The 26,194-nt window shown below is 57.3% G+C and overlaps 1 protein-coding gene across 1 annotated transcript; it reads right to left on the minus strand.

Annotated features, from left to right (window-relative positions):
• SEMA7A (semaphorin 7A (John Milton Hagen blood group)) lies at positions 1 to 24,654 on the minus strand. The gene is made up of 14 exons (XM_010375855.2): positions 24,429 to 24,654; positions 9,476 to 9,627; positions 8,945 to 8,986; positions 8,554 to 8,646; positions 8,268 to 8,352; positions 8,012 to 8,122; positions 7,252 to 7,391; positions 6,483 to 6,667; positions 5,520 to 5,628; positions 5,228 to 5,426; positions 2,571 to 2,698; positions 2,242 to 2,396; positions 1,984 to 2,045; positions 1 to 1,675 (listed from the first exon to the last, which is right to left on the minus strand). Exons 1-14 carry the CDS (start codon positions 24,598 to 24,600, stop codon positions 1,314 to 1,316), a joined length of 1,995 nt encoding a protein of 664 aa, XP_010374157.1. The 5' UTR covers positions 24,601 to 24,654; the 3' UTR covers positions 1 to 1,313.
• Positions 24,655 to 26,194: the final 1,540 nt, after the last annotated feature.

Consider the following 26,194-nt stretch of genomic DNA (forward strand, 5'->3'; position numbering starts at 1 on the left):
TAAATAAATAGCTCGTTTATTAGTAATATGTTACATTATTAAAGTGCATTGAGAAGAGGTGCAGGGGCCAAAGCTGGAAGGCCGCTGGCCCCAGCCCCTGCCCTGGGCGGCCAGACACAGCCGGAGAAGGGCCCAGCTCCCGACTGAAATGGATGGACAGGGCTGGGGGCAGGGCCGCCTGCCTGGAGAGCTCGGTCCAGGCCATCCCCACCGGAATTTTCACAGTTTAGCCTAAGTTATAACATGTCCTGAGCGAAGGTGGGAGGCTAGGAGCATGGAAGCACAGCCCCTGGGGAAGGGGGCTGAGGGGAAGGGAGGAGGCCCCCCGCCCCCCAACCCTCAACGCCAAGGGCAGAGTCCTGGAACCTCCCCCTGAGGACCCGGCTCGTCCTTCTAAATGAACACGGTGAACCTACGGCTCAGTTTTCTCCTTCATTCTCCCTTGTCTCTCTCACCCCACCCCCTCCCATAACCACCCCCAACACTGGGGGCTCCAACAACATCCCCCTCAGACCGGGCTCCCAGGGCAGAGCCAGCTCATGCCACTCTCCAAGAACCCATGCCCATCTCCAGACTCTTATCTCATCCCCGGGAGCCTCAGACTGGGATCACCCCCCTCCCCAACCCATCCCTTCCCAGCCCCTCCCTTTCCCACCCCCCCAGCATGTAGTTTTGGTATTTTCATACAGATGCAGTCGGAAGTAGCTATACATGAAATAAGCCTAACATAAAAATAGAGCTTTTTCCGTCCTTCCGTCCGGAAAGCAAACATCCTTCAATAAACATGCAAGGCGGCTGTCCTGTAGGACCCAGGACCAGAGAGGGAGCTGCAGAGGACAGGGCTGGACAGAGGGTAGCCCTGGGTCTTCAGCAACACCAGCCATCCATCCATGAGAGAGGGAGGGGAAGGAGGCAATGTGGGTACCAAGAGTCCAGAAGGACTCAGGCCTCAGCCCCAGGGTCCAGAGATGGGGTCCCAGCTCTCCCATGGGCTCTTGGGCTGGGAGCATCACTGCATTTAGTCAAGTTTGAGGGATCTGAAAAATATTTTCCAGAAGATAAAATCTTGGGTCATCGATGCCCCAGCTTCACAGTCGGTGCCCTCATTCTCAGCCCCTCACCATCCGTGTGCCACCTGGGGCCCAGCAGCCGCCTGCGGCTGGACGTCTCCAGGCCTGGCATCCTCCACTGGGTTATTCTGCCCCCCGGAAGAAGCAGCAGGCAAGGAGCTCCCGGGCCAGCCGGCTCTGAGTGTGAGATGTTCTAGTGCCCTGGGCTGCAGAAGCCTGAGGCATGCCCAGCCTCGGAAGGCCCTAGTGGACCAGCAAGCCAAGAGTGAGTGTGGGCAGGACCCCCAGCCAGAGGGAGGCGGCCAGGGCACAGGCATGGCCCAGTAGGTGCTCAGCCATGATGCCATCCTCGGGCAGCAGCTGCCAGTGCTGAGCCTCGCGGAAGTAGGAGCCCTCCTGGGCCTCACAGAAGTAGTGGCCGTACTGCTGTGCCGTGAGGTTCTCGATGAACAGGATGCAGTTGGGGCTCTGGTGACCAGGTTCGCAGCTCTGCTCCACGTTCTCCTTGTGGCGCCATGAGTAGGTGGCGTGGCGGGATTCCATGGGGCAGCTCAGGTAGTAGCGAGAGTTCGGGGCCAGGGAAACCTTCTGCAGTGGGGCCTTGTCTGGGGAGGCAGGGGAAAGCAGCCATGAGGAGGGACCGAGAGCTTCCAGGGAAGGATGTGTCCTCCCCATGGACTGGGATCCCAGGACAAGGCTTCTGAAGGAACACGGGGAACCCAGCCCTCAGCTTCCTCCTTTGTTCTTCCGTCTCACTCATCCCACCAAGAGGGCTCCCTTGGCAGGACTGTATCCTGCCCCATGTGCCTAGGGCCCACAGGACAAGGCCATGTCTCCCTCAGACCAGGACAATCAGGGCAGGGCCATACTCCACTCATTGGGCCACAGCCGCCAGCAGGGCCAGATCAGGTACCTGGTTTGGGGTTGGGACACTCCTTGTGTGGCTCGACTGGATTAATGGATTGCAGCACTGACCTGGAGTGGGAAGGACGAAAGAGGCTCAGCAGATACAAGGCTGCAGACCTGGCCCTCCTGTCCTCACCCCAATGCAGTTCCAGCAGAGAGGAGGGTCCCACCAGAAAAGCCCAGTACCGCCACCTCCTCCAGCCCAACACCTCACCCACTCCCACGCCCACCTTCTCCCCGGGATGAGGGATCCTGGCCAACGTACCGTTGGGAACTGTAGATGGAGACGCAGCGGCCCTGGTCCCAGCCACAGTAGGGGTCTCTGGACATGAGGCAACCATGGCAACCCCCGCCATAGACTTCACACAGGTCCAGGGGCACCTGGCTCACCTCCCACTGGGAGCTCACATACAGCTTCCTCTGGAAGGACAGCAGGACTGCATCAGGCCTGGGCCCCACCCCACACTCAGTCCTAAGCGTCCAGGCCCTAAGGCCTAGAAGCTCTTAAAAGAGCACACAAATCACATGCAAAGGAGCCCTGTCCTCAGCTGCGGTCACTGCACAGACCATGGGATGCAGTGGGGGGAGGCTCACCCGCTCAGCATCCAGCGACATGGTCTGGATGGCAGCCGCGCGGCGGAAGGGCTGGATCTCCATGATGTTGAAGATGAAGCTGTGCTCCTGCTCCCCCGGCTCCACCACCTTGTGGATGGTGCCCCTGTCTGTGTGCGGTGGGCAGAGGATCAGTGGGCGGGAGCCCCACTGTGGGGCTGGGCAGCCTCCCTCTAGGCCAGGGAGGGGTGGGAAGTCACAGCTCAGGCAAGGGTCACGGGACTGGGGTGGGCAGGGTGAGGAGAGCGTGACTGGGGAGGAATGTGGGAGCCTAAGGGCAGCCCAGAACTTTCCAAGGCTGGTCCAGAGAGGCCATCCTGGGAGGTCCAGGGGTCCCTGGATACGGCCTCCAACATTCCCAAGGCTGCACGGGAAGAACAGAAACAGGAGCCCCACACCAGCAAGGACAGTGTGGCTACTGTCCATGCATCACCTCATTTAACCCTCCACAGCCCTGTGAGGTAGCTGTCATCTTCCTCACTCCACAGATAAGGAAATCAGGCTCAGAAAGGCTAAGCCACTTGCTTAAGGTCACAGAGTTGATAAGCAGCAGAGACCAAGTTGGAATCCAAATCTGTCAGCGCCCAACCACTCAGCTGCTTCTACAACTCCCCTTGTCTCCTGGACTCTTAGGGAATATATTAACTTTAAATACATTTTTTTATTTTGGAGTAATTTTAGATTCCCAGAAAAGTTGCAAAGATAGTACAGAGAGCTCCAATCTACCCTTCTCCAGTTCCCCCAATGTTACCATCTTACATAACCACGGTATATTTGTCACAACTAGGCAACTGACATTGGTGCATTACTATTAACAAAACTACAGACTTTATTTGGATTTCACTAGTTTTTCCACAAACGTCCTTCTTCTGTTCTAGGATCCAATTCAGGACTCCGCATTGCATTTGGTCTTAGCGGATATCTTAATTTTATAAAATCTGAGATCTAAAAAGGATCTTGGATTCTAAATCAAGAGTTCCCAAGGTCTTAGAACCGAGCTGCCTGCCTCCTAGACCAATGCTCTCTCTGTTCACAATTAGGGACCAATGGGCATCCTGACCCCTGGTCCTCCCAATCCTACCTCACCTGCTGTCCCAGTTTCTAGAATAGCCTACCTCCCTCTCTCCCTCCCTCCCAATTTCCCAGGGCATCGCCTGCCCCAAAAAAGCAGTCAGATGATCGCCTGCCTAGGACATTTCCTCTACACGTCTGTGATCCTCATCTGTGGACTCTGAGATGTGGCCAGATGCTCCTTGGGCCTGATAAGCCCCCACCCCAGCCACTGCCTTCACAGACATAATGCCCTGTACCTCCTTCCAAACCAGCCCCAGTAACAGCATCCCCTTGGCAAAATTCTCAGGAAAAGAGCCAATACTTCTCCCAGTTGTGAGAGCCTCCCATTCTCTGCAGAGGACTCAGAAAGCTCTATTTTTTAATCTATCCCCAATATGAATGCTACAGGCTCCAAAATGTGGCCTCCTGCACGGCTCTCAGAGAGAACCAAAACACCTTCCCTAATCACTGAAGTGTGCTCACCTCCCAAGTCTGCAGGAAGGGAATCCATGACCCAAGTCCAGCCTTCCTTGTCCTAGCTCCTGCTCCCAGTTCCACACTGTGTGACCTCTCCTACCCTGCTCCCCAGTGCCATCCCTGGCTGACCACAACAGCTGTGCCAGCCACTACAGAAGCTAATCAAGGACAGGGGCCCAAGGGTGCAGCTGGAATGAATGTGGGGTAAAAAGTCAGGGACTGAGGACCCAGGTCCTGCCCTGTGGGAAATTCCTCTCCCCAAGGCTTCCAGGAGCCAAACAATGGCGCTGGGGTTCCAGTTTCCTACAAGGTCACCAAAGCCGAGATAGTTCCAAGGTGAAGCAGCAACAGGAAATCACATGGGGAATGTGAACAACTGAGGATGGGTGCCTGGGCCTGAATCGAATGGCCCCAGAGGTGCTAGAGGGCCTTTCCAGTCTCAAGGAAGGCAGCTGGCATGGGAAACTGCCACGAACCCAACTCAGGACTGGCTCCTCTGTGTCCTGTGGCTTTCCAGAATGCAGAAGCATCTCCCAGGGCATTCCACCCAGCTTTCCCCGGTGGGGCCTACTCCAGGGAAGAGGAGAAGCTGCCCCTGAGCTCTGTGAGACGGCAAAGCCTCTGCCCCTGGAACTCCTTCCTCATGCCTAATATGTGTCCCACCAACTCCTCGAATGTTTCCTCTCACCTGCACAATCCCAAAGACGGGCGCAGGGCCTGAATCCCTCATTCTGCCTGGCAGAGACCAGGATCCCTGTGGTTCAGGCCCCTCCTCCTCATTTGCCACATCTCTTCCTACCATCTCCTTCCCTGAGTCAGACATCTGGACCAAAGGTGCACCTAGCTTTGCTCAGATTCTCCAGATTTCCGCCTCCAAATCCCAATGCTTTCTTTTCTCCCATCCCCCTTCCCCTCTTGCCCCTACCTCCTCCAGGAAGCTCTCCCTGCCTGACTCTTCCACACCTACACACATTAACCCCCGACAACTCTAGTCACTCAATTATTCCTTCCACATGTAAAGGTCCAACTAGATGTTAACTACATTATTCCTTATACCTTTCATGCCCATTTTTACAAAGCAAACTGAGGGTCCCGGGGTAGCCTCTCACCTGTAGTTAGGTAAAGCACATGATAGGTCTCTCCGTGGCTGGCTTGCATGCGGTGGACGACCACTTTCTGGTAGTGGTATTTAGAGTGGAACAATGGCGTCTTCAGGGGCCCCATAGGCTCCACCCTCTGCGCCACCTCTGGGTGGCGGTCAGCCACCTGGAAGGTCTCTGTGGGTATCGGCTGCTGGTCTGGGAGGCACTGGGCAAGGAGAGCAGGCCCAGGTCAGTGGGGTGGTGGGAGGTGAGACAGAAGGAGGGCTGGGGCCTGGGCCACGGCTGGTGTCACGCTCACCTTGCCAGGCCGAGGGTTGGGAAGGCTTGAGTGGTAGCCCTTGAGTGAGGAGGTGCGGAAGACCTTGTCAATGTCACCGAGGGAATACACGCAGACGGCTGAGTAGTTCCTGCAGTGACATGGAGACCAGCTCAATGGGGTGCCCAGAACCCACCCATCCACCTCTATTCCCCCAGGCCAGCTCTGTGCCTGGCACTGAGTTACCAAACACCCCTGAAAATGGGGAGGGATGGCGGGGAGGAAGGAGAGAAGGAGTTCAGCCTAATTTCTTTGTGCTGCAATCTAAAACCACAACCTTGTATCCTGTTACAGAATCACTGAGTCTAGAGGCCATCTGCTCTACCCAACCCCAAGGCAGGAGGAACCCCAACATGGGCTGAGCAGTTCTCTAACCCTCCCTGGGCACAGACTGTGGGATGCTGATGCCCCAGGAGGCCAGACCCCCAACCCCTTCCCAGCCAGGGCAGCCCCACCCACCCAGGAGCCACTGAGCAGGGTCTTGGCTTCCTCCACTCTGTCCCTAACTCTCCCCACACACACCCAACACTTTTGCCTGCCGTGTTTTCAATCAATGAGAATGATTAAGAAGTGTGAATTATCAGGCTCAGGCAGTGTCTGAGCGGGTGTAATAGCACCCAGCTCCCCGAGAGATGCTTCAGCAGCTTCCTCCCAGGCCCAGGGTCCACTCTGGGCACACACAGGTGGCGGGACACACAGGCACAAGTGCAGTCATGAGTGTACATATAGGGCATGCACACACACCCATGAGTGCAGACTCACTCACGACAGTACACACATCGCACTGGCTGTCCCCCTACCCCACACCCAGCAACAGCCTCACCTCTTGAGCCTGCACCCCTGCTCATGCTACACCAGGCAGGCCTTCAGCAGGGCCCAAGGCCTCCTGTCCCTACTGGACACTGAACCAATGCCAGCTCCGGCCCCAGGACAAGGGCCACTCACCATGGGTTGGAGAAAACGCCATAGACTCTGGTGTCTCTCCACTGGCCACTGGGGTCAGGGAGCAGGAAGACGTCTTGCAGCCTGTTGAAGTTCTTGTTGGTGGCAGCGTCACTGCATACCAGCATGGCTTTCAGAAAAGTGTTCCACTTGGACACTGACAGTGAGCTTTCCCCACCCTGGTCCCCCTGGAAAGGTAGAGGTGAGAAGAGGCCCCTCAGCACCTGCCTGGGCTTCCCCACACCCTCCAGGAAACCACTGCCAGCAATATCAGCACCTGGGCCCAGAGAAGGAAGGCAGGTTGTGAGGGGCCGGGACCTGCCAGGGGTGCCCCAGGACTCAGGGCAGGTCTCCAGATGAGACTCTAGTCAGCAGGCCTGGCTGAGCCACAGCCCAGGACCAACGGTGCTCGGGGTCAGGGCAGGTGAGAGTGCCAGTTCCCCACAGAGCAGACGGACTCAGACACACATTTACTGACTCACACACCCACACACATGGCACAGCACACTCACACAGGCAAAACACACACACACCCACACCATCATACTCTCACATGCTCACATGCCATCATATTGTGCACAGGAGCTCAGCCACCTTTACCCACACACAGACACGTGATGCTCCATGTACACACAGCTACTCCCACAGTCCCAGACAGACCCATTCCTACATCCACACAACTTCTACATGCACACAGACACACAGAACTCACCCTCACTCAGACCTATTCACACACAGATATGCAGCCAGCAGCCCTCACGCCCCTGCTCACCCTGCACAGCTGGGCCACACGGGACACATTGAGAGGAGCCTCGGGATTCTTGTCAGGATTGTCCTCTCGGAAGAAGTAGTAGATCTTGTCATCGTAAGCCTGGTCTTGGTGCACGATGGTGGCTTTGATGAACTGTGGGTCTGCCAGGGACAAAGGCGAGTGGGCATAAAGCTGGGAAGCTTGCCCGGGAGACCACCCCAACCCTGCACACTCTCCTCTCTCCTTCGGGTCTGCACAAACCATGGCAAATCAGATCTGGAAGAGGACTCAGAACATCAGGTCCAACACCCCAAGGGGCCCTAGGCTCTGCACCTCCAGCCCACACCTGTTTTGCCCTCCTCCTACAAAGATGTCATCAGCCCAGGAGCAATGACTTCATGCCTGGGGATTGAGGGAAGGTCCCTGGGGGCCCCTATGTCACTTCTGCCCAACTGGCAGAGCCCTAATGAGGAGGAAGTTGGGGGCTGCCTCCACATGAACTCAGCAGAGGATAAACTTTGGTTCCTGGGGACCCTGCGCTGGGTCTGGGGCTCCCTCTGTTTGTGTTCCCAAAGAGGGCTGGGCCCATCCCACTGCTACACCTTGTCTGTTCCTCTGCCTCCAGCCAACCCTAACTCCTCAGGCCTGTACCAAGGTCCTGCTTTCCTGCATGGCCCCAGCGGCCCTCAGGGAGCCCTCCCAGAAACATCAGGCTCCCATCTGCCACCTTAGGTGCTCACACCCCCTGGTCCACCCTCAGCCCAGTCAGAGCCTGACTCACTCTGCATGACAGTATCACTGGTGTACAGCTCGCTCTCGCCCCGGATGCGGCGGAACCGAGGGATCTTCCCATTGTATTCCTGCTTCCGGATGGTGGAATACACCTCGTCCCCTGGGGATGGTGGGAGGGGGGCATGAGTAAGGGCAGGCAGCTCCTGGAAGTCCCTCCTCCAGACACTGGACAAGGAGCTGACCACCCCTCTCCCAGCCCAGTTCAGAAGCTTCCCCCTGGGGCGCCTGCTCCAGCACTGCCCTACCTTCAAACAGAACCAGGGAGTTCTCATCCGGGCTGAAGGGGGCATAGCCTCTCATCTCACCAAGTGGCACCACAGTGTCATTCACCTGTGGGAGATCCAGAGGGTTGGATGGTCACATAATCCCACAGCCACTGCCTCCCATGATGGCCAGTTTCTCGGCCAGGGGCCCAATCCTCCCAGGGCAAGGGCAGCACTGGACTCTCGCCATCTCCTTCCCACCATGAGGGGCAGAAGCCCACCCAGTAGAAGGCGAGCTAATCAGGCACATGGGGAGCAGCCTTCTCACCAGGTTCCAGCAGCTGGGGTGCCGGGCGTTGGTGCCACAGGCCAGCAGCCCCTCACTCCGCCTCTCCAGGAGAGTGATGTAGTTCTCGCAGTCCTGCCCGGGGAAGAGAGAAGGGAGGAGAGAAATTGGTTGCTGGAAGGCCCTAGCATGTCTAGCACTAGGACCCCCAGGATCAGGGAAGAAGGTGTCGGAAGGGTTGAGCATAGGTAACAGCCTCCCAGGACAGCCCAGAGTGGGTGCAGCTGATGCCATTCCCTAAGCACAGAGGACCACGTCTCCCCATCAGTCTGGGTCTCACAGGGCAGGGCCATGCTTCCTTCCTCAGACCCTCAGGGTCTCCTCTCCCTTTACCAAGTGGCTCAGACCCCTCCATACTCCTTCCCCAACTCACCCGCTTATCCAGACAGGACCCCTTTGTGGAGCCAATGTTCACCTGGGGGAAGGGGAGAAGCATTAGTTCACTCTGCCAGGGGTGAGATGCCCCTGAAATGCTTTCCACACAGCCTCAGGATAAGCCCCAAAGGAAGCAACCATTATTCTCATCTGACAGATGAGCAACTGGGGCACTGAGAGGGTGATAGTGATCTACCTGAGGTCAAACAGGGTCTCATATCCAGAGCTGAGGCCCAGAGGGTTCAGAAGACCAGCCATGGGCTCTGGGGCCCAGCTTCCAGCCTGGGCTTTCTGCAGCAGCGCTGCCCAGCTGGCTAGGCCCATTAGCTCCTGTTTTTCTCCACACCGCCCCAGCTCCCCACTCCAATCTGGACTACCTTTAGGGAGCCTCCCCCAGGAGCCATTTATAGGATACGGAGGTGGGGGCAGTTTAGGAAGAGATGCCAGCTCCCATGGATTCCCTGAGGCCCCTCGGCAGGGCTAGAGGGGAGATAAGAGGGTGGTGGGGCATTGGGGGAGAGAGGCTCACCGTGCGCACAGATGCGTTCTTGCCCTCGGGGAAATCAAAGAGGTAGACCTTGCCGCGTCCTCCCACCCACACGGAGGAGCTGCCTGGCTCATGGAAAAGCACCGTGTGTGGCTCAGTCTGGCCAAAGTCCACCCGGTCCTGCCCTACATGGCCTGAGGAGGAGACAATTAGTAGAAACATTGAAGCCAGGTCCCAAGAGAGAAGACTCTGGGTCCCCTCCACATGGCACACCGGAACCTGCTTGACAGCCAGTGCTTTGTGCTCAGGGTTCTGGCAGGGCCTCAGACAAGCTCTGGGCGGGGGTGGCACCCAGACTCAGAGAGCCAAGGACAGGAGAAGTAAGAGATCCACTGGTGGGCTCCAGCAACCAGCTGTCCTCACTTGTAGCACGGCCCCTCCCCTAGCGTGGCAGCCTCTCCTTCCTTCACAGTAGTCACAGTGTGACTTCAGAATGGGGCAGGATTTAGGGACCTCTTGGGGGAACAGACCCCCTCCTCTGGCACACACTCTTGAGGGGCTGGGCTCCGGCAGGAGGACCAGGGCTCCTTGGCCATGCTCTGGGAGGCTTTCTGTTGCCCTAAGCCAAAGCAAGTGGTGTCCCGCGACCCCGGGCCTTTCAGCAGAGTACAGGTTCTGAGGAATCACAATGCTCAGAATCCCTTCTCCTCCCTCAGGAATCCCTCTCCAACCCGTCCTGGCCCGTCCCCAGCCCCTTAGTGAGCACTAGACTAGAGGAGGAAAGGAATCTCAACATCTACTCCCTCCCATTTCACAGATGGGAAAACAGGCCAAGGGAGGGGCAGCCCAAGGGCACACGGAAGCAGGTCAGTAGCAGATCCTGAACCAGAGCCTATGCTCCTGCCTACCAAGCTGGACTCTGCTCCATGGCCCACTCTGGCCTGGTTTCACCCACGGAGATGTTAGCTCTCCTGGGGGTAAAGATCAGCTCTCCCTCCCCAGCAACTCTGGGACAGGGGGACCTTCACAGAGCACAGCCTGGGCCTTTCAGCAGAAGGGCTGACTGGAAAAATTTTCCCCAAAAAAGAAACTGACTGCAGCCACTGTCTCTGGGGAGATGTCTCATCTCCAGTGACACTACTGAGGTTGTCCTGGTTGTAGGAGTAAATTATAGGGATGGGATGGCCTGTGGCTGTGCCCCCAGCAATCAGCCACAGCCAGCATCTTCCCCTCTGACCAGCCGGGGCCTCACCCAGGAACTGGGTCTGACCACTGTTTTTCCAGTTGCAGGAAACTCTGGGGCAGCCAGCTTGGCAGTGACACCCAAGCTCCAGTTCTGACCAAAAAAACTACCATTTCCTCAAGTCTGCCCCTGATCCCTCTTACTCCCATTGGAGCCATATTGATTCTGCATTTAATGGGGGTATGGAGCAGCTGGACCACACACTGTGCAACCACACCTTCATTCTTTAAGAAACATCCCTTCATGGTCAGGTCACCCCTGGAAGTGAGCATTCTTCACCTCTTCTGTGGCCTGGTGCACTGTGCAGAGGAGAGTGCTGAGGTACCCTGGGAGACATGCCAAGGTCACATCAGCAGGAAGGACAGATCAGCTTGTCCAAAGCTGGAGTATCAGCTCTCAAGAGCAAGGTAGGCCACAGAGAGAAATGCTGAGCTCACTGTCCTTGGGTGGTGTGGTTCTCCTGGTGCACATCACAAACAGCCCAACTGAACAGCTCCGGGGATATCAGCCCTCCCTGGCCCCCAAGCCTCCCTTCCTGTAGGCCCCAGATGTGCAGAGCAAGGGCTGAGAGTTACTGGCACTTCAGTGGGAGGGAGGGAGGGAGAACTGGCAGGTCTTGGGTGCTGCCCTGCTCCCCCTCCCTTCCTGGGATAGAATTAGAGTGCTGGGGTCACAGACACAGTATTCCCGACTCAGCTCCCATGACTCCCCTTCCACCCGCAGCCCAAGCCGCAGCCACCATCCCCTATGGCCCAGCCTGGGATCCAGACAGTCTGCAGCCCCAACTCCCCTCCCGCTCCCCTCCCATCCCCCAATAGCCAGCCTGGTGGCCAGGAAAAGGTGCATGTCTGCATCTGGAGATGCTGGGCTAGGACCCGAGATCCGTAGCCCCTGGGAGTCAAAGCAGAAAAGTCCCAGCCGTCAGACTGTGCTAGCCACCTCCATCAGTCACCTTAGCCCCACACCTGCACCAAGGCCACAGGCCCAGGTCTCCAAGGGGCCCAGCAAGGCCAATTTGGTACAACTACTCAAGGGGAAAGAGGCACCAGATAGGACCCTGGGCTGGGGGGTGGTGCCTCGTCTAGGAGTTGCAGGGCTGTTGAAGAGAAGAGGAAAGCAGTCCTGCCCTAGGGAGTCGAGTCTGATGGCCCCTGATGGCCGAGGCATGGCTGGTCCTGGAGAGTAAGGTCTGAGGGGGAGGCCTGGCCCTACTCTGGGAACACATCTGAGGGGTCAGACAGCCGCACCACAGAAAGCTTCCACAGCTCCCCAGCAAAACTGTCTTAGCATGGACCACAAGGCTGCCCACAAAGTATCTGCTGAAGACATGAAGGGAGGGTGAGGGCTGCTGGCCCCTGGTTAGGAGCTGCGGCACTAGGGCCAGGACAATCCCATGCGGATCTGCAAGCCTGAGCCCAGTTCCCTTCAAACCCTAGCCACAACGGCTAGGGTGGAGGAAGGCAGGGACTGTCCGTCCCATTTTGCAGGAAAACGAACAGGAGCCCAGGAGCACGGCCTCCCGTGACCCCCAGGTTCCTGCCCTTCCCAGCTCACTTCTTGGTGATGCATATGGGCTAGAGGGAATGACACCAGCTCAGCCCCAGGACAAGGCCTTGGCCCATTCTCCACCCCAGCCCCGGCCTGGGCTCCCGCACCGCCCGAGGCCCTCAAAAGGCCTGATTGTACCGGGGAAGTGTCGAGCAGCAGCAGCTCGATGAATACATGAAAGGAAGCTTTGTTTAGGTTGGCAGGAGCGGGGGCTGGGGGCTTAGGGGCAGGAGGGCTGCCTGGAAGTGAAGGCAGCACCAAGCCATCAGGGACAGGCCTCGAGTCTCTGCGCAGGCAGGGGCTGAGCGAGGCCAGGGGCTGCCCCTAAAAAGGCCAGGCCAAGGGAGTACGTGTCATATCCCTGAACATTTTCTTTTTGCTGCTTTATGAACTCAAAGAGAGAGGAGAGGTAGATAAAAGTTGGATGGGCCCAGAACAGGCGGGGAGGGAACGCCAGGCAGGGGACACAGCCTGAGCAAAGGTAGGGAAGGTGGCTGTACAGAGGGCAGAGGCCATGCGCTGCAGCCTGGCACAGTCCTAATGACAGAAGAATCGGGAAGGTGAGCTGAGGCCCACGTGTGATGGGGGAGGGAAGATGCAGCCTGTCCAAGGACACACTGACCCACTGCCCATCACTCTCCCCTGCTGCCTGAACTCTACGAGCAGGGCCAGGAGTGGAAAATGCCTCCCCATCCTCTGGCATCCCCCACCTCCTGGCTCCCCCTGCTTCCCATCCTGCTTGTCTAAAAGGAGCACCGTCTGGCACCGTGTCTCCCCCCTCACTACCCAGCCTGACGCATTAGTGGCTGACTAAGTGGTAGCTAAAAGCTCCTAGAATAACCAGGGGTTCAGGCAGGGGATGGGGCTAGAGACACATGGGGAGGGCATAGCCCAGAGGCAAGCCAGGCACAAGACAACCCACCCCCCACCCCATGTGATTCTGAGCCAATCCTCGCTCCTGCTGGACCAAGAAAGTACATTCAGGCTGCCCCATACCCAGCCGGACTCCATAGTTCCCCTGAGTCCCATTTCTCATGGTGGCAGGGCCAGCAAGGCCCAGCTCCAGTCAGATAGGCGAGCTGTAAGGAAGGCTGGATTGTAGGAGATAACCTCCACCAGACATAGCCCTGGGGCCGGGTGCTCACGGGGCTCTGATCCCATCGGAAAGAATGGGGCCTGACTCCTTGGGGCCCCTACCCTTGATCACCACCCCAGCAGCTGACCGACTGCGGCAAGTCTGGGCCTCTGGGGTGCGTTTCCTAAAGCAGGCCTGCTTGGTGGAGCACGCTTCCTCTTCTCATTCACTCTGGTGCTGTCACCGTCTGGCCTGCTGTCCCCATACTCTTGTTGTTTGTGAAAGAGGAGTGCAGCTCCAGGGGAGGGCAGAGTGGGAGGTGTTGTTGCCCATGAAGGGGCTGGGTCCCATGCTCTGGTCTGGCAAAGCCAGCCTTGCAACCTGACCCACTGACCCAGTGGGCCTTGAATGCTAACCTCAAGGAGCCCTTTGAAAGTGGGCAGAGAGTCAGGCTCTGAAAATGGCAGGAATGTGGGCACCCCCCCAGAGAATGCCTAAGTCAGGCAGTCAGAGAGGCCCCGGGCCAAGGAGCAGAAAGCAGGCCGACCTCAGGTTGGAGAGCCAGCACATCTGGCAGGAGCCTCCTCCCACAGTTGTGCCCCCACCCCTGCACTGCCAGGCCTACCTCACACCCTTGCCCAACCACATGCCTGGCAAACAGAGTAGAGGGAAGGCCCACATGATGCCCAGGAATTAGCCTGCAGCCTCTCCACCTTTTGGAATCCCACATCCACATGTCAAGATGGAAGGGAGAGGATCTGAACAGTCATTGAACTGAAGGACATGGAGGCCAGAGAGGCTGTACCACTGGCCCAAGGACACAGAGCGAGGGAAGCTCCAAGTTTCCAGTACCCATTACCCAGCTACTTCTCTCCAGGATCACATCCTGGGCTTCCTGGAGAGCCTCTGATTTGCAAAAAAGCTGTATATTCAGCCTCTCCCTACTTCCCTGAATCATCCCTACTCTACCCTTCCCTCTCTTGCTCACTAGGTGCCGAGTCACTAACCTGATAACTAAAGGGAATCACCCGCCCACCCACCTTCCAGGTGAGGCCCTGTTCTCCCAGGGGCCTTTAGTGATCAAAGCCTTAAATCCAAAGGAGTGACTAATGGTGGAAGTGTAGGTGCTGTGCATGTCGGAGTGGTAGAGGAAACCCTTCCACTAAGGGTGGGAGTACAGGAACAAATGTTTCTGTCTCTCCTGATATGGCCAGGAAGAGGGTGTGAGAAGCCTGGTTTCCAGGGTGGCACTGGCTTGGTGCTAAGGACAGGTCATGGTTGCAGGTGGGTCCTGGCAAAATTCAGGCAGGGTTAGGTTCTAGATTAGCTAGCTGCCTGGCAAGGACAGAGCCTGTGTGCTGGGGCAGGTGGTGGGGCCTCGAGATAGCACTCAGCTCATGAAGGAGTGAGTAGTCTACCTTCTTTATGAGCCATGAGAAGAATGAGCTGTGTGCTGGGCCAAAGGGGAGTATCCTCCCACCCACCAAGGTCAGCTGTGGGTGGGAGGGGAGTATATCTCATGTGTGGCTCAGCCCTGACTCCAAGAAGTCTCATTATCTCTTTGGTGGCCGGACAGCTGGCTGGCTGTGACAGTGACTGAGGCTGGGCCTTCCTGGGTTCACTTTCCTCCTCTGTGGTTTAGCTGGGTGTGAGTTGGGGTGGGTGCTGGTACTTGTTTGGGCCTGGGTTTTACGACCCGCCAGGATTCTTGAAACAAATCACAAAACAATCAGGGTTAAGTCCATGGGTCTTTCTGAGAAAGTGTGACTCTCTGAGTGCCACAGAAGTCAGACAGTTTTCTGGAAGTGGAGGCAGCAGAAAAAACTTGACACTCTCATCTGCTTCCACTGACCAGCCCACCAAACCCCCAGCCACCCTGTAAAGAAGGCAGGACAACCTGTATTGCCGTTTTACAAACAAGAAAACTAACGCCCTTCTAAGCCACCAAGGTCTGGATGCTCTCCCCACGGCACCACTGTGCTCAAAGGACCAGAAGAAGGTTTGGCTACTGGGGAGACTGTCTGGGGCAAAGTCCTGGGGAGAAGGGTCAGTGTGGAAAGCAGTGTGATGAGGGGCTGTCCTGGGCAGGATTCAAGGACTCAGGGAAGGAAGGCCGGCAAGGAGGCCCTGAGCCCAAGCCCAGGGAAGGCCGGAAGCCCAGGACAAACACCATGTCCTGTCCACCTTCCGGCTGTTCTCCAGCCCAGCAGGTTCCAAAAGCCCCACAGTGGGGCCGAAGTCAGCTGGTGGCTCCTTCAAAGCAGACAATGGGTAGCGGTGCAGGGCCTGCCCCTGGGCCCAGAGCCAGGGCAGGGGTGGGGGAGAGGGCAGAGGATGGCTACACCACCCCAAGTGGAGGGAGGGAGGGAGGTGGAAGACTGTTGAGAAACAGAAGGTTACCCAGTCTTAGCCTTAGCCTGAACCAGCAGGGGAGACCGAGCAAGGGCAGCCAGCCAGCAAAGCCCATTAGGGAGAACTGGCAGGGGCTGGGCTGCCAGGGCTGCATTCCATCAGAAACCAGAGATGCCAGAGGAGGAGGAGGAAGATGATGACGATGATGATGATGCCCCTACCACCCAACCCTTCCATCGCATTTACTATGTGCCAAGCACTATTCCAAATGAGTTTTAGATATATTAACTCAATCACCACTGAACTCTCATGAAGTAGGTTCTTTTATTATCCCCATTTTGCAGATGAGGATCGTGAGACACAAAGAAGCTGAGTAACTTACCCAGCATTACACAGCTACTAAGAGGTGGAGCAGAGGTTCATACTCAGGCAAGCTGACTCCAGAATCTGCGTTTATAACATTGTATTCCAGAGATGGGCCCTTGGAGGCTTCCAGGCCAGCCATTCCCAGACAGATGAGGAGACCAAGGCCCACAGAGGGTGAAGCCCAGTTAGAGGCTACTTGGCCAACGAAGGCCTGACCTCTGCCCATAACACCCTGAAGACAGTGTGTAAGTGAGCACGGGTGTGCAGGCCCAGGTGAGTGTAGTGAATTCCTATGCCTTGATGTTGCCCTGGCATCCGTTTTGAATATAATCTGGGCTTTCTTACACCAGAAGCAGGGCTGTCACCCTTGACACCGTTTCCAGCTCCCTGCCCCCTCCTAGTTCCTCAATGTGCTCAATCCAGATAGCTACCATAGACAGTCATCTCCTGGTGACTGCCTCCCTGTGGGACAGCTACATACAGCCCATTTAACTGGTACTGCTGACCCCACAGCCCGCATGGACTGTGCAGACAGGCCAGTGACCTTGTCTCAGTCACAACATGACCTCCTGGAACTCATGACTGCTTGCTGTAAACCCACCAATTAAAACTCCCTGTGGAGGCCAGGCACGGTGGCTCACGCCTGTAATCCCAGCGCTTTGGGAGGCTGAGGCGGGCAGATCATTTGAGGTCAGGAGTTCTAGACCAGCCTGGCCAACATGGTGAAACCCTGTCTCTACCAAAAATACAAAAAAATTAGCCAGACATGGTGGTGTGCACCTGTAGTTCCAGCTACTTGGGAGGCTGAGGCAGGAGAATCGCTTGAACCCAGGAGGCAGAGGTTGTAGTGAGCTGAGATCGTGCCACTGCACTCCAGCCTGGGTGACAGAGTGAGACTCCATCTCCAAAAAACAACAACAACAAAACAAACTCCCTTTGAAAAACTTGTTTGAATAAAACCTTGGACCCCATAAAGATGCTGGCCCATGGATCCCTCCACCCTGCACATGTTCCCTGACCTCCACGTGTGTGGCCTCAGGTATGCCAGGTATCCCTCAAGACCTGTTAGTAACAAAATCTTTATTTCCACCTGTCTCTCTCTTAATCATGGAAGGGGTCTCTCCATCTTAAAGATCCTAAGTTACAACAGTGGGGCAGGAATCTTCTCATGGTGCGGCGTGGGGCCCTGGTCCTGAGTGACTGATTAGGAAGACAAGTCTCTCAAGATCTCTGCTCAGAACATAAAGCACTCTGTGGGGCCGGGCGCCATGGCTCATGCCTGTTATCCCAGCACTCTAGGAGGCCAAGGCAGAATGATCACGTGTGTCCACGAGTTCGAGGCTGCAGAGAGCTATGATTGCACCACTGCTCTCCACCTGGGAGGCAGTGAGATCCTGTCTCTAAAAAAAAAAAGTACTGCATGCTCTGAAGCTGACCACAGTGAAGGGCAGAGTGTGCTCACCAGCCAGGTCCCCACCCAGCCAGCCCTGGCCAAAACACTCACCTCCACTCCTCAGTTCAAGGACCCACCATGGCTCCTATCTGCCCATCCAAGCAGGGCCCAAAACCTCAGGGCAGGGCAGTCAAGGCCCACCTCATTTCTGCACAGCTCTGCCATGGCTCATTCCCATCTCTGCACTTTGCTCCTGTTTTCCGTTCCCTGGATTGACCTTTCCCCTTTTCTCTGTGCACATGGATCTTACCTGTCCTTGAAAATCTAGCTAAATCCCTTGGATCCAGGAAGTATTCCAGATTCACTGCCCGTACCTTCAACCTTGTACCACAAACCATCTGGCAGTACCATCTTTGCTCAGATCATGCTGTCTAATGGGATTTCATCTGGCCTATGGGGTCCTGAAGGTGAGGACAAGGCTTCCTCTTGCTCCATGTCTTCCATTGCTAGGGAGCAGCTCAGACAATGAAGAAAGGCAAGACTAGGGCAGGCCAAACTCCCATGCCAGAGGGACAGGTATCCTAGAACAGATGCCTGGGTCACCAATGGGGTGCAGAAGTCATCACAGTGACCTTCCTTCCTCGACAGGCTGGGCCAGAGCTCCTGCCTCAGCCTCCCAAGTAGCTGGGATTATAGACGTGTGCCACCACACCCAGCTATTTTTGTATTTTTAGTAGAGATAGGGTTTCACCATGTTGGCCAGGCTGGTCTTGAACTCCTGACCTCAAATGATCCACCTGCCTCAGCCTCCCAAAGTGCTGGGATTACAGGCGTGAGACTCTGTACAAACAACAATATGAATAGTTGTCTGTGCTGTCCTCTGCCCCCACCCTATGCCCTTGCCCCTAGCTCTAGCCTGGCTCCTCCTCCTCCCCCAGGAAGCCTTCCTTGATTACACCATCCCACACTGACCTTTCCTGCTCTCACCTTCTGTCACAGTCCTAGGCTACATCTGCAGGTCATTCCTGACTTCCCCAGGGGTCCACCCTACTTCACAGGCAGAAGACCCACCTCTCCAGGAATGTGGGGGGCTCCCCAAGGGCAAACCCAGGGCTTCTCTTCCTGACTCTCCCCCAGAGGAGCTGAACACAGACCAAGGCCTGCTGCCCTCCATGATGAGGAGTTACCCGGGGGTGCTGGCACAGAGCCCAAGCCTCTGGCTGGAAGCATGGGGTGCAGAAGGCATGGCAGGATCAGCCTAATCCCAGGCTGTCATGACAGTTAAAACCAGATTAGCCCGAGCTGGGACACAGACCAACCTGTCCTTGGCACCCAAGGCCCAGACCACCTGAGGAAAGACCAGAAGGGGTATATGGAGCTGGTCCGAATCCAAGGTCCTGAAGAGAGGGCACTGATGGCTGGTGCGGCTCCTAGAACAGACAGCAGTGGGGCAGGAAGAGTCTGGGCCCAGCTGAGCTAGCTGAGGAAAAAAGGCACTCAACGAGCCCCCAGCCTGGGACAGAGTATGACGGTAGACAGAAAGCTGGAGACAGGCTGAGAGCTGGTGCAGAAACAGGCTCAGAAGACTCAGCCCGGTCCCAGCTCTGCCTGTCTCACTGGGTAACCTCGGGCCAGTCCCTGTCATCTCTGAGCCTTAGTTTCCCCATCTGTGGAATGTTTGGCTGGCCCAGCTAATCTCTGACATTTCTTTTCTGACATCCTAGGCTAGCGCTGTCAGGCTGTGTGGGTTGGGGTCATCCGAGGTCCCTCAGAAGAACTGAGAAAGAACCAGCAGCCTCCTTTCTGGGCAGAAAGGAGGAGGTAAGTGGGGTACAGAGAGGAGTGGGGTGCAGAGAGGAGTGGGGGAGCCAGGGAGCAGTGAGGGAAGAACCATGGGAGTCCAGGAGGCAGTGGGGCCAGGCCACTATGCAGGGCCTGGGGAAGGCGGCAGCTGTGTGCCGTGTGTTCCAGATGGGATGCAGCATAGGGATGGAGGTCCTCCAGGAGGCTGGGCACAGTTCTGGAGAGACGGTAAGGCCAGGGCCAGAGAGAGTAAAGGGCTTGGAGAGCCACCCCATACCATTCGGGGCAGAGAGGGGACAGTCCCTTGAGGCCTGGCTGGCTAGAGAAGGGGGAACTCTGTCCTCTGAGGAGGCAGGGCCCAACAAGATGCTGGGGCTCTCCATCCCCTGGCTTTCTTTCTAGCCTGTCTGGCTCCCTGAGGACAGGACAGCTGGCCATACATCTGGTGGCTGGCCCTTCCTGCAAGGGTACGGAACCCTGGCTCTTCTGAAGGCAGGACAGGTTAAGAGCCCCTTCCTCCCCCAACCATGGATGAAGGAAGGCTCCTGGGGCAGCCACGCTGGGCCAAAAAAGGAAATCAAGAGAAGTGGAAACTTTTCGTCGCAGAGCTGCCGACCAAAGCGGGGGAAGTGCAATCAATCTCTTGTGACAGAGCCCTGTGAAGCTGGGGGTGGACAGGCCGTCAGCTAGTGGGCCATCCACTCCCGCTACTGCCCCCTGAGGGCTGCCAGACCTGCCCCCTGGGCTGAACTTCACATCCCACCTTGCCTGGCCCTCCTCAAAAAACAGAGCCCACCTTTCCCTGCTTCCCCCAGGGCCCCACCCTCAGCCCAGATAGTGATCTATCCACACCACCCCCACCCCCGCCACCTCTAGGCTCCTTCCATCTCTACAGAGGAAGAGCAGGAGAAGACAGAGCTGAGGGACAGACTTTCTCACCTGGAGACTGTCCTGTGGTCAGGAGTCAATGGGGAAAGCCGTGGTCTCCCTGGACCCAGACCCAGCCTCCCACCAGGGAGCTGTGATGGGGCTATGGCCTTGCCAGCATTCGAGAGGCCTTCCCTGCCTGCCACGGCCTTTCTCCAGTGGATCCAGCCTTCCTCCCCACTGCTGGGCCAGCCATAGGATGACAGGTATCCCCTCACCTATGCCCAGCTGGACAAGTTTCAAACTTTTCGGAAGCCCCCAGGCCCAGGCTGACTCAATATCTCCTCATATGGGGGCCCCTCACATGGCTTCTCTCCTCTCTGTGGTCCTTGCTGTAAATTCTTGGGTTTAAAATCCTATTAAGTGGGGTGCTTCCTCCCGTTCCTCCCTTCCCCCAGCTGACTCACTCCTCCTGCCATTTCAGCTTGCTACCTCTTCCAGGAAGCCCTCCCTGATTGGGAAAATTGGGTTAGACATCTCCTCAGTGCCCACAGCTGCTCTCTGTTACACATTCTGTTGTACCTGCAGGTTTATCTGCCCATCTCCATCTACACTGAAAAGTCTACAAGGGCATAGAATCATCTTGTTCCATGATCTCCAAGCTCATCATCACCACCGGATCCCCAAGCTCAGCCCCAAGACCGGCACAAGGTTGGCCCCAGCAAATGTTTGCTGAGTGAATATGTCCACCCTTGAGGGCACAAGCTAATGAGCCATTTCCTCCAAATGATCCTCAGCCTTTGGCCCATGAGAGAAAAAAAAAGGAAAGAACATGAAACTTAAGGGTTTCCCCTGACTTCCCAGGTTTCAATTTCTCCTCTAGATTTCTGGAAATCTAAGATTTAAACAGGCCACCACAGACTCTGTCCAGCCCCTCCCATCCCAGAGAGATAGAAATCCTAAGGCATTAAATCTCAGACAAGGATAAGCCCCCTCCCCTACCCTCTTTGGGCACTTGGGGAAACTGAGGTTCAGTAAAAGGCAAACACTTGCCCAGAGTCACAGAGCAAATTAGGTCACAGCCTGAACCAGGCTCCCGACCTCCCAACTCTCTCCCCTATACCACGGTCATCCTTGGACCTGTGCCAGCATCCATTCCACCAGACCTGCTCTCAGAATCTTCACTGTCCAGGACAGAGGGGTCACAGAGCTTGGTAGGAAGCTCCTGATGACCTCACCATGCATTTCTCTCAGCTTAGGAAACTCCCCCTCTCCTCCGGAGAATTGCCCCCCCACCATGAGACTCTGCAGAGGAAATTCACCTTGAAGGTGATGAACACATCTAAGTCCCCAAGGGGGCAAGGATTTCCACTGGAAATGCTGATGCTTGGGGAGTCCCAGATGTGACCTCATCCCCTGGAGGAGGTAACAAACCTCCTGCCCTGGGGAGCGGCCCCAGAATGGCTCCCCAGCAGCCACCAAGTCAACAATAACATCCCATTGTTTAATAGGACAAAAGCAAGGGAGGGCAGAACCAGCTGGGCAGGTTGAGACTGGGGATGTGCGCTCCGTTTCCCCATGGACAGGCTGGTTCACCTCTGACCTTGGGGTTCAGGACCTTCCATGCCTTCTCTACCTCCTCCAACCACTGATAAAATGGAAGAGGGGTGCACAGCTTACACAGGCATGCCAACCTCCTTTTAAGCCCCAGCCCTCACCTGCAATCTACTCCCTTCCAGTCGCTGCTTGCAGGAAGATCAGGACCACACATGCACATCCTTGACTGGCCCATGTGTCAGCGACAGCCCTTGGGAGACAACCCCTAGAGCCTTTCTTGCTCTGGCAAGCTCTAAGGGTCAAAGACAAGTGCGGAGCTCAAGGGCACCCAGCAGGTACATGATGGCCCATCTCTCTCCCTGGCCTGAGCTACACTGTGCCAGACTTTCATCAGGCTGCAGAGGCAGCAACCTCCCTGATCAGTGCAGGCTGGGCCCCTCTCAGAGTTCCCTGCTTTAATCTTTCTCTAGAACTTGGGGATCCAAGCAGCAGAAAATAAAGAACTTTCCATACTATTCCAGTCCCCACAGCTGTCCTGACTCAAAACTAAAATCCCCATCTATGCCTCACAGAGAAACGGCTCCAGAACCACCACCATCCCTGATTTTGTCATTCCTGGATACCACCATACTCCCACCCACCCACTGGTAGACAGAGCTCTAGGCTTCCAGCAAGACCCCCTCTTACCCTATTCCTGGGTTTGTCCTACCCAAGCCCATTCCTGTCCGATTACCATGTGTCACCCCACAGGAGACAGGAGGCAGCTGTCAGTCGGGCACACCATCACCAGCTGGTGGCCCTGGGGGTGGGGGGCAGGTGAATGGCAGGGCCTGTCTGGCCAGTGGGGCACCTGGCACTGGTGAAGGAGACCACAGACTGTCCTTGGACAAGACTGGTGAACGGTTGGCAGACCCCAGCCAGTGGGGTTCAACAGTGCATTACTAAGCAGAGGGCACAGCCAGTGTGGCTACAGCAGTGAACTGCGGGTAGGGGAGTTAGGCCATGGAGCTGGGCTGGGAGCTTCGAAAAGTGGGTAAGAGGACTGAAAGCAGCTTTAAATAGCCTCAGGGTGGGAACTAAGTGGCCAGGATGGGATGTATGCATTAAGCGCTAAGAAGCAGGTGTGCATTAAGTGGGGTGGGGGTGGGGGGTCATGGGAAGACTGTGGGACAGGCAAACAGAGCCAAAATGCAAAGGGTTTGATGCAGGGAAAGATTCCAGAACACTCAGACATGCCCATTTGTCCCCTCCGGAGTGCCCACATGCTATGATGTCCAAGACAGCTAAGGGGACTGAGGGAAGGCAAAGCTGCTGGGAGGGCAAAGGAAGCTGGGGCTGGAGCTGGGATTGCAAAGTGGTGTGCAGGTCTCCTACATGCACAGGCGGCCAGAGCTCTAGCAGGGCTGCTGGGCTTCCTCCAGGAGCACCTCAGGCTGGGTAGCCGAGTTGGTCCCCAGAACACCTCATTCATAGTCCCTGAACCATCTAAATCCTTCTCCCCTCCCTAACCCAGAACCTTGACTGGTCCTGTGCCAGATCAGAGCCCCTGCCTGCACCTAAGCACCCACACTGCTCAGTGACCTTGGGCAAGTCACATTCCCTCAGCTACTGCGGCAGTTCGGGCCACTCGTTTTCCTGTACGTTTTTTTTTTTTTTTTTTCCCCTCTGCTAATAATACCTGCCCCAGATAATGCTCAGACTCCCGCAATCCCTGCAAACTGCCAAAGGCATCAAAAGGCTCCCGGTGGGGCCAGACCCGACCAGTCCCCCCAGTCCCCACTGCGACTCCCTCACCATCACCACAGGGGGGCTGCAGACACGCCAAATTTGGGGACAGAGCCGAGTCGGCCTGGGGGCGGGGAGGCATTTGTGTGCAATGCAGGGGAGGGGAGATCAGTTCCTCACGGCAGAAAGCCTCAAACACCCGCCTAGCCGGCTTTCTGTCCCATAGTACAGGGTCTAAACTGAGGTGCCTTGGGGGAGACTCTGGTCCCCCAGGTTCTCATACCTACCCTGGCCTAAAGGCTGCACCCCCGCCCTAGATCCAATGCCTGGGGGTCCCAACAGCCGTGCCCCACCCAACGGGCACTGCCCCCCAACGCTGGAGCCGATTTCTGGTGCCAACTGCCACGTGCAGGCAAGGGGGGAGCGGCCGGTGCCGGCACTGCGGAGGCAGCGCCCTGGTACCCCAAGCCCCCGCACCACACCACGTCCCGCCGCCTCGCCGCAGGGTGCCCACCCCCTTGCCTGGCCCGAGCTCCAGGCCGGGGCGGGGGCGGGGGCAGGCGGCGGGGTCTTTGTTCCCGCTGCCGAAGCGCGGCGGCGGCGGCAAGGGGTCCGCGCCCCCCTCACCGGCCCAGCCTGCGCCCTGCGCGCCAGCAGAGCCCGCAGCTCAAGAGGAGGGGACTGGGGTTGGTGTCCCGGGCGGGGAAAGGGTCCTGCCCCGAAGCCCCCGCGCCAGAGAACCCAGAGTGGCTCGGGGCCGAGAGAGGGGCCCGCCCCCTCCCCTGGCGCCCGGGCGTTGCGGCTCCCGGCTGCCAGGGACTTGGTGCGACTTAGCCGGGGCTCCGGCCCCGCCGCTCGCTCGCCGCAGCGTTACAGCCGGCGCTGGTGTGCCAGCGCGCACTCACACACACTCACCCAAACCCACACGCTCCACGCGGGGACAGCGCGGGGACAGCCCGGGACCCGCAGAGCCGAGTGCACGCACTCCCTCCGGGTGCAGCATACTCCGCACCCGCCCCGCGCAGCGTCTGATCCCGCGCCCGACCACCCGCGCGGCGCCGCCTACCTTTCCAGACGGCGAAGATGCGGGGTCCGCTCCTTGAGTGGCCTTGGGCGGAGGCGGCGGCCGCCCAGAGCAGCAGCAGCAGCCGCAGCAGGAGCACCGACCGAGCCGGTGGGCCAGGGACGCGGGCGCGCGGTGCGCTGGGGGCGGCACGTCCGGGCGGAGGAGGCGTCATCCCGTGGCCCCGGGAGCGACAGCAGCAATCAGCCGAGACTGAGCCAGCGCCCGGCCGCAGGCAGACCCAAGCGCTAGGAGGCGGAGCCAGCACTGACCCCACCCCGCCCCTCCCCCCGCCCCTCGCAGCCTTTTCTCGCCTCACTGGCTTTCCTGAGTGAGAGCGGAACCGCTGGGGGAACCTTCGCCACCCTCTCCCGGGCAACTCTACGGGGAAAGCCCAGCTGCGGACAAGCCAGACTTGTGGTCTGCCAGGGGCCGCAGGCCCTATCCCCTCTCTGGGCCTCAGTTCCACTCCCTGCACCCCATAAAAAGATTGGCCTAGAAGTCGTGGAGGACCTCTGTCCAAGGGCACAGAGGAGTCCAACACCCAACAACCTTGCTATGGCCGGCTAAGTGGTTCGCACCCTGAGGACTATGGTCCTTGGAGGATGGGTTCGCCTAAGTGGACACAGCTCCCTGCTGAGCCTACCAGCAGGTACAACGATGATATGTGGGGAGCACTCAGGGACCCGCTATTGCTCTGCCTGGGAGAACACTGGAAATTTTTCATCTTGGCCTGGCTCCTTCCCCTCCCTCTCCTTTCTCCTCCCTTCCCCAGCCAGCAGCCTTCTGGGCTGCCTCCCCCCCAGCCAGCTGGTGTAGGCTCAGAAAATCCAAACTCATTTCCATGTGAGTAGAGGGGGATATAATTAGGAAGGCCCCTTCCCCAAGTAGAGAGGGGAGCATCCCCCATGCCCAAGACTCACTGTGGGGGAGGGAGGGTGAGAGCAGCTTAAGGGGATCTCTGCCCACAAAGTACCTAGGGCTCACCTATCTCAGGCAATCTGACCATTCAGTGGGGACTCCCTTGGGGGGTCCAGGCCCAGACCCTCTGCAGTTACCTGAGCAGCCCAGCCAGCTCTGCCATCAGTTCCTCCTCTCAGAACTACGTGCCTGCCCTTTGTAAAAGGGTCTCCTCTCTCTAGACCAGAGAGGGCCCAGATCTACCACCTCCACTTGTGCCCCCAGGGAACCATGAATGGAAAATCTACCCAGCTCAGTAAGTACTTATCTAGTGTTTACTGAGAAGACAGGATGAGGAAGGAGCAGAGGTGAATATCCAACCTTCAGAACTCACAGACCTAGATATGATTCACGCACTGCAGACACCAGCAAAGGCGGTGGGCTGGCTGCCCTCTGCCCTCTGCCCTGCTCCATGGGGCCAGGACCATTTGGTTGTTGTTTTTACCCCCTGGAACCAGGAAAGTTTTGCGACCAAGAAGTTTGACTTTACCATTCTACATTTTGCTTCCAGTTGTCCCCTCCTTCTTCCGAGAGCCCTGAGGCACCCCAGCAGGCCAGGAAGGTAAACTCAAGGCACCTCCAGAGACAGTGCAGAGCGAGGTTCCTGGCCCACTGGGTGGAGCCAACAACCCCATGATACCCAGGGGCACACTGCCCCAGAGAGGGAGGCTGTAGACAGTCTAAGAGCTCCTCCTCAGGCCTGCACCTAAGCCTGTGGCCCTGAAGCCAGCAGTGGAGCCTGGCCCAGGCTAGCCTCTAAGATGGACATTCGGTTTCATCTGCTAAATAGGTATTGCCCCTAGTGTCTC

This window comes from Rhinopithecus roxellana, chromosome 5 (genome assembly GCF_007565055.1).
Source record: "Rhinopithecus roxellana isolate Shanxi Qingling chromosome 5, ASM756505v1, whole genome shotgun sequence".
Lineage (NCBI taxonomy): Eukaryota > Metazoa > Chordata > Mammalia > Primates > Cercopithecidae > Rhinopithecus > Rhinopithecus roxellana.

What these genes read in the sequence shown, in the direction of transcription:
- SEMA7A (XM_010375855.2), bottom strand. Translation starts at nt 24,600, where the DNA reads ATGACGCCTCCTCCGCCCGGACGTGCCGCCCCCAGCGCACCGCGCGCC. An exon ending in AGAACGCATCTGTGCGCACG is followed by an intron (nt 8,987 to 9,475) that starts GTGAGCCTCTCT and finishes CCCTTCCCCCAG; the next exon opens with GTGAACATTGGCTCCACAAA. An exon ending in GTGTCCCAACCCCAAACCAG is followed by an intron (nt 1,676 to 1,983) that starts GTACCTGATCTG and finishes CTGCCTCCCCAG; the next exon opens with ACAAGGCCCCACTGCAGAAG.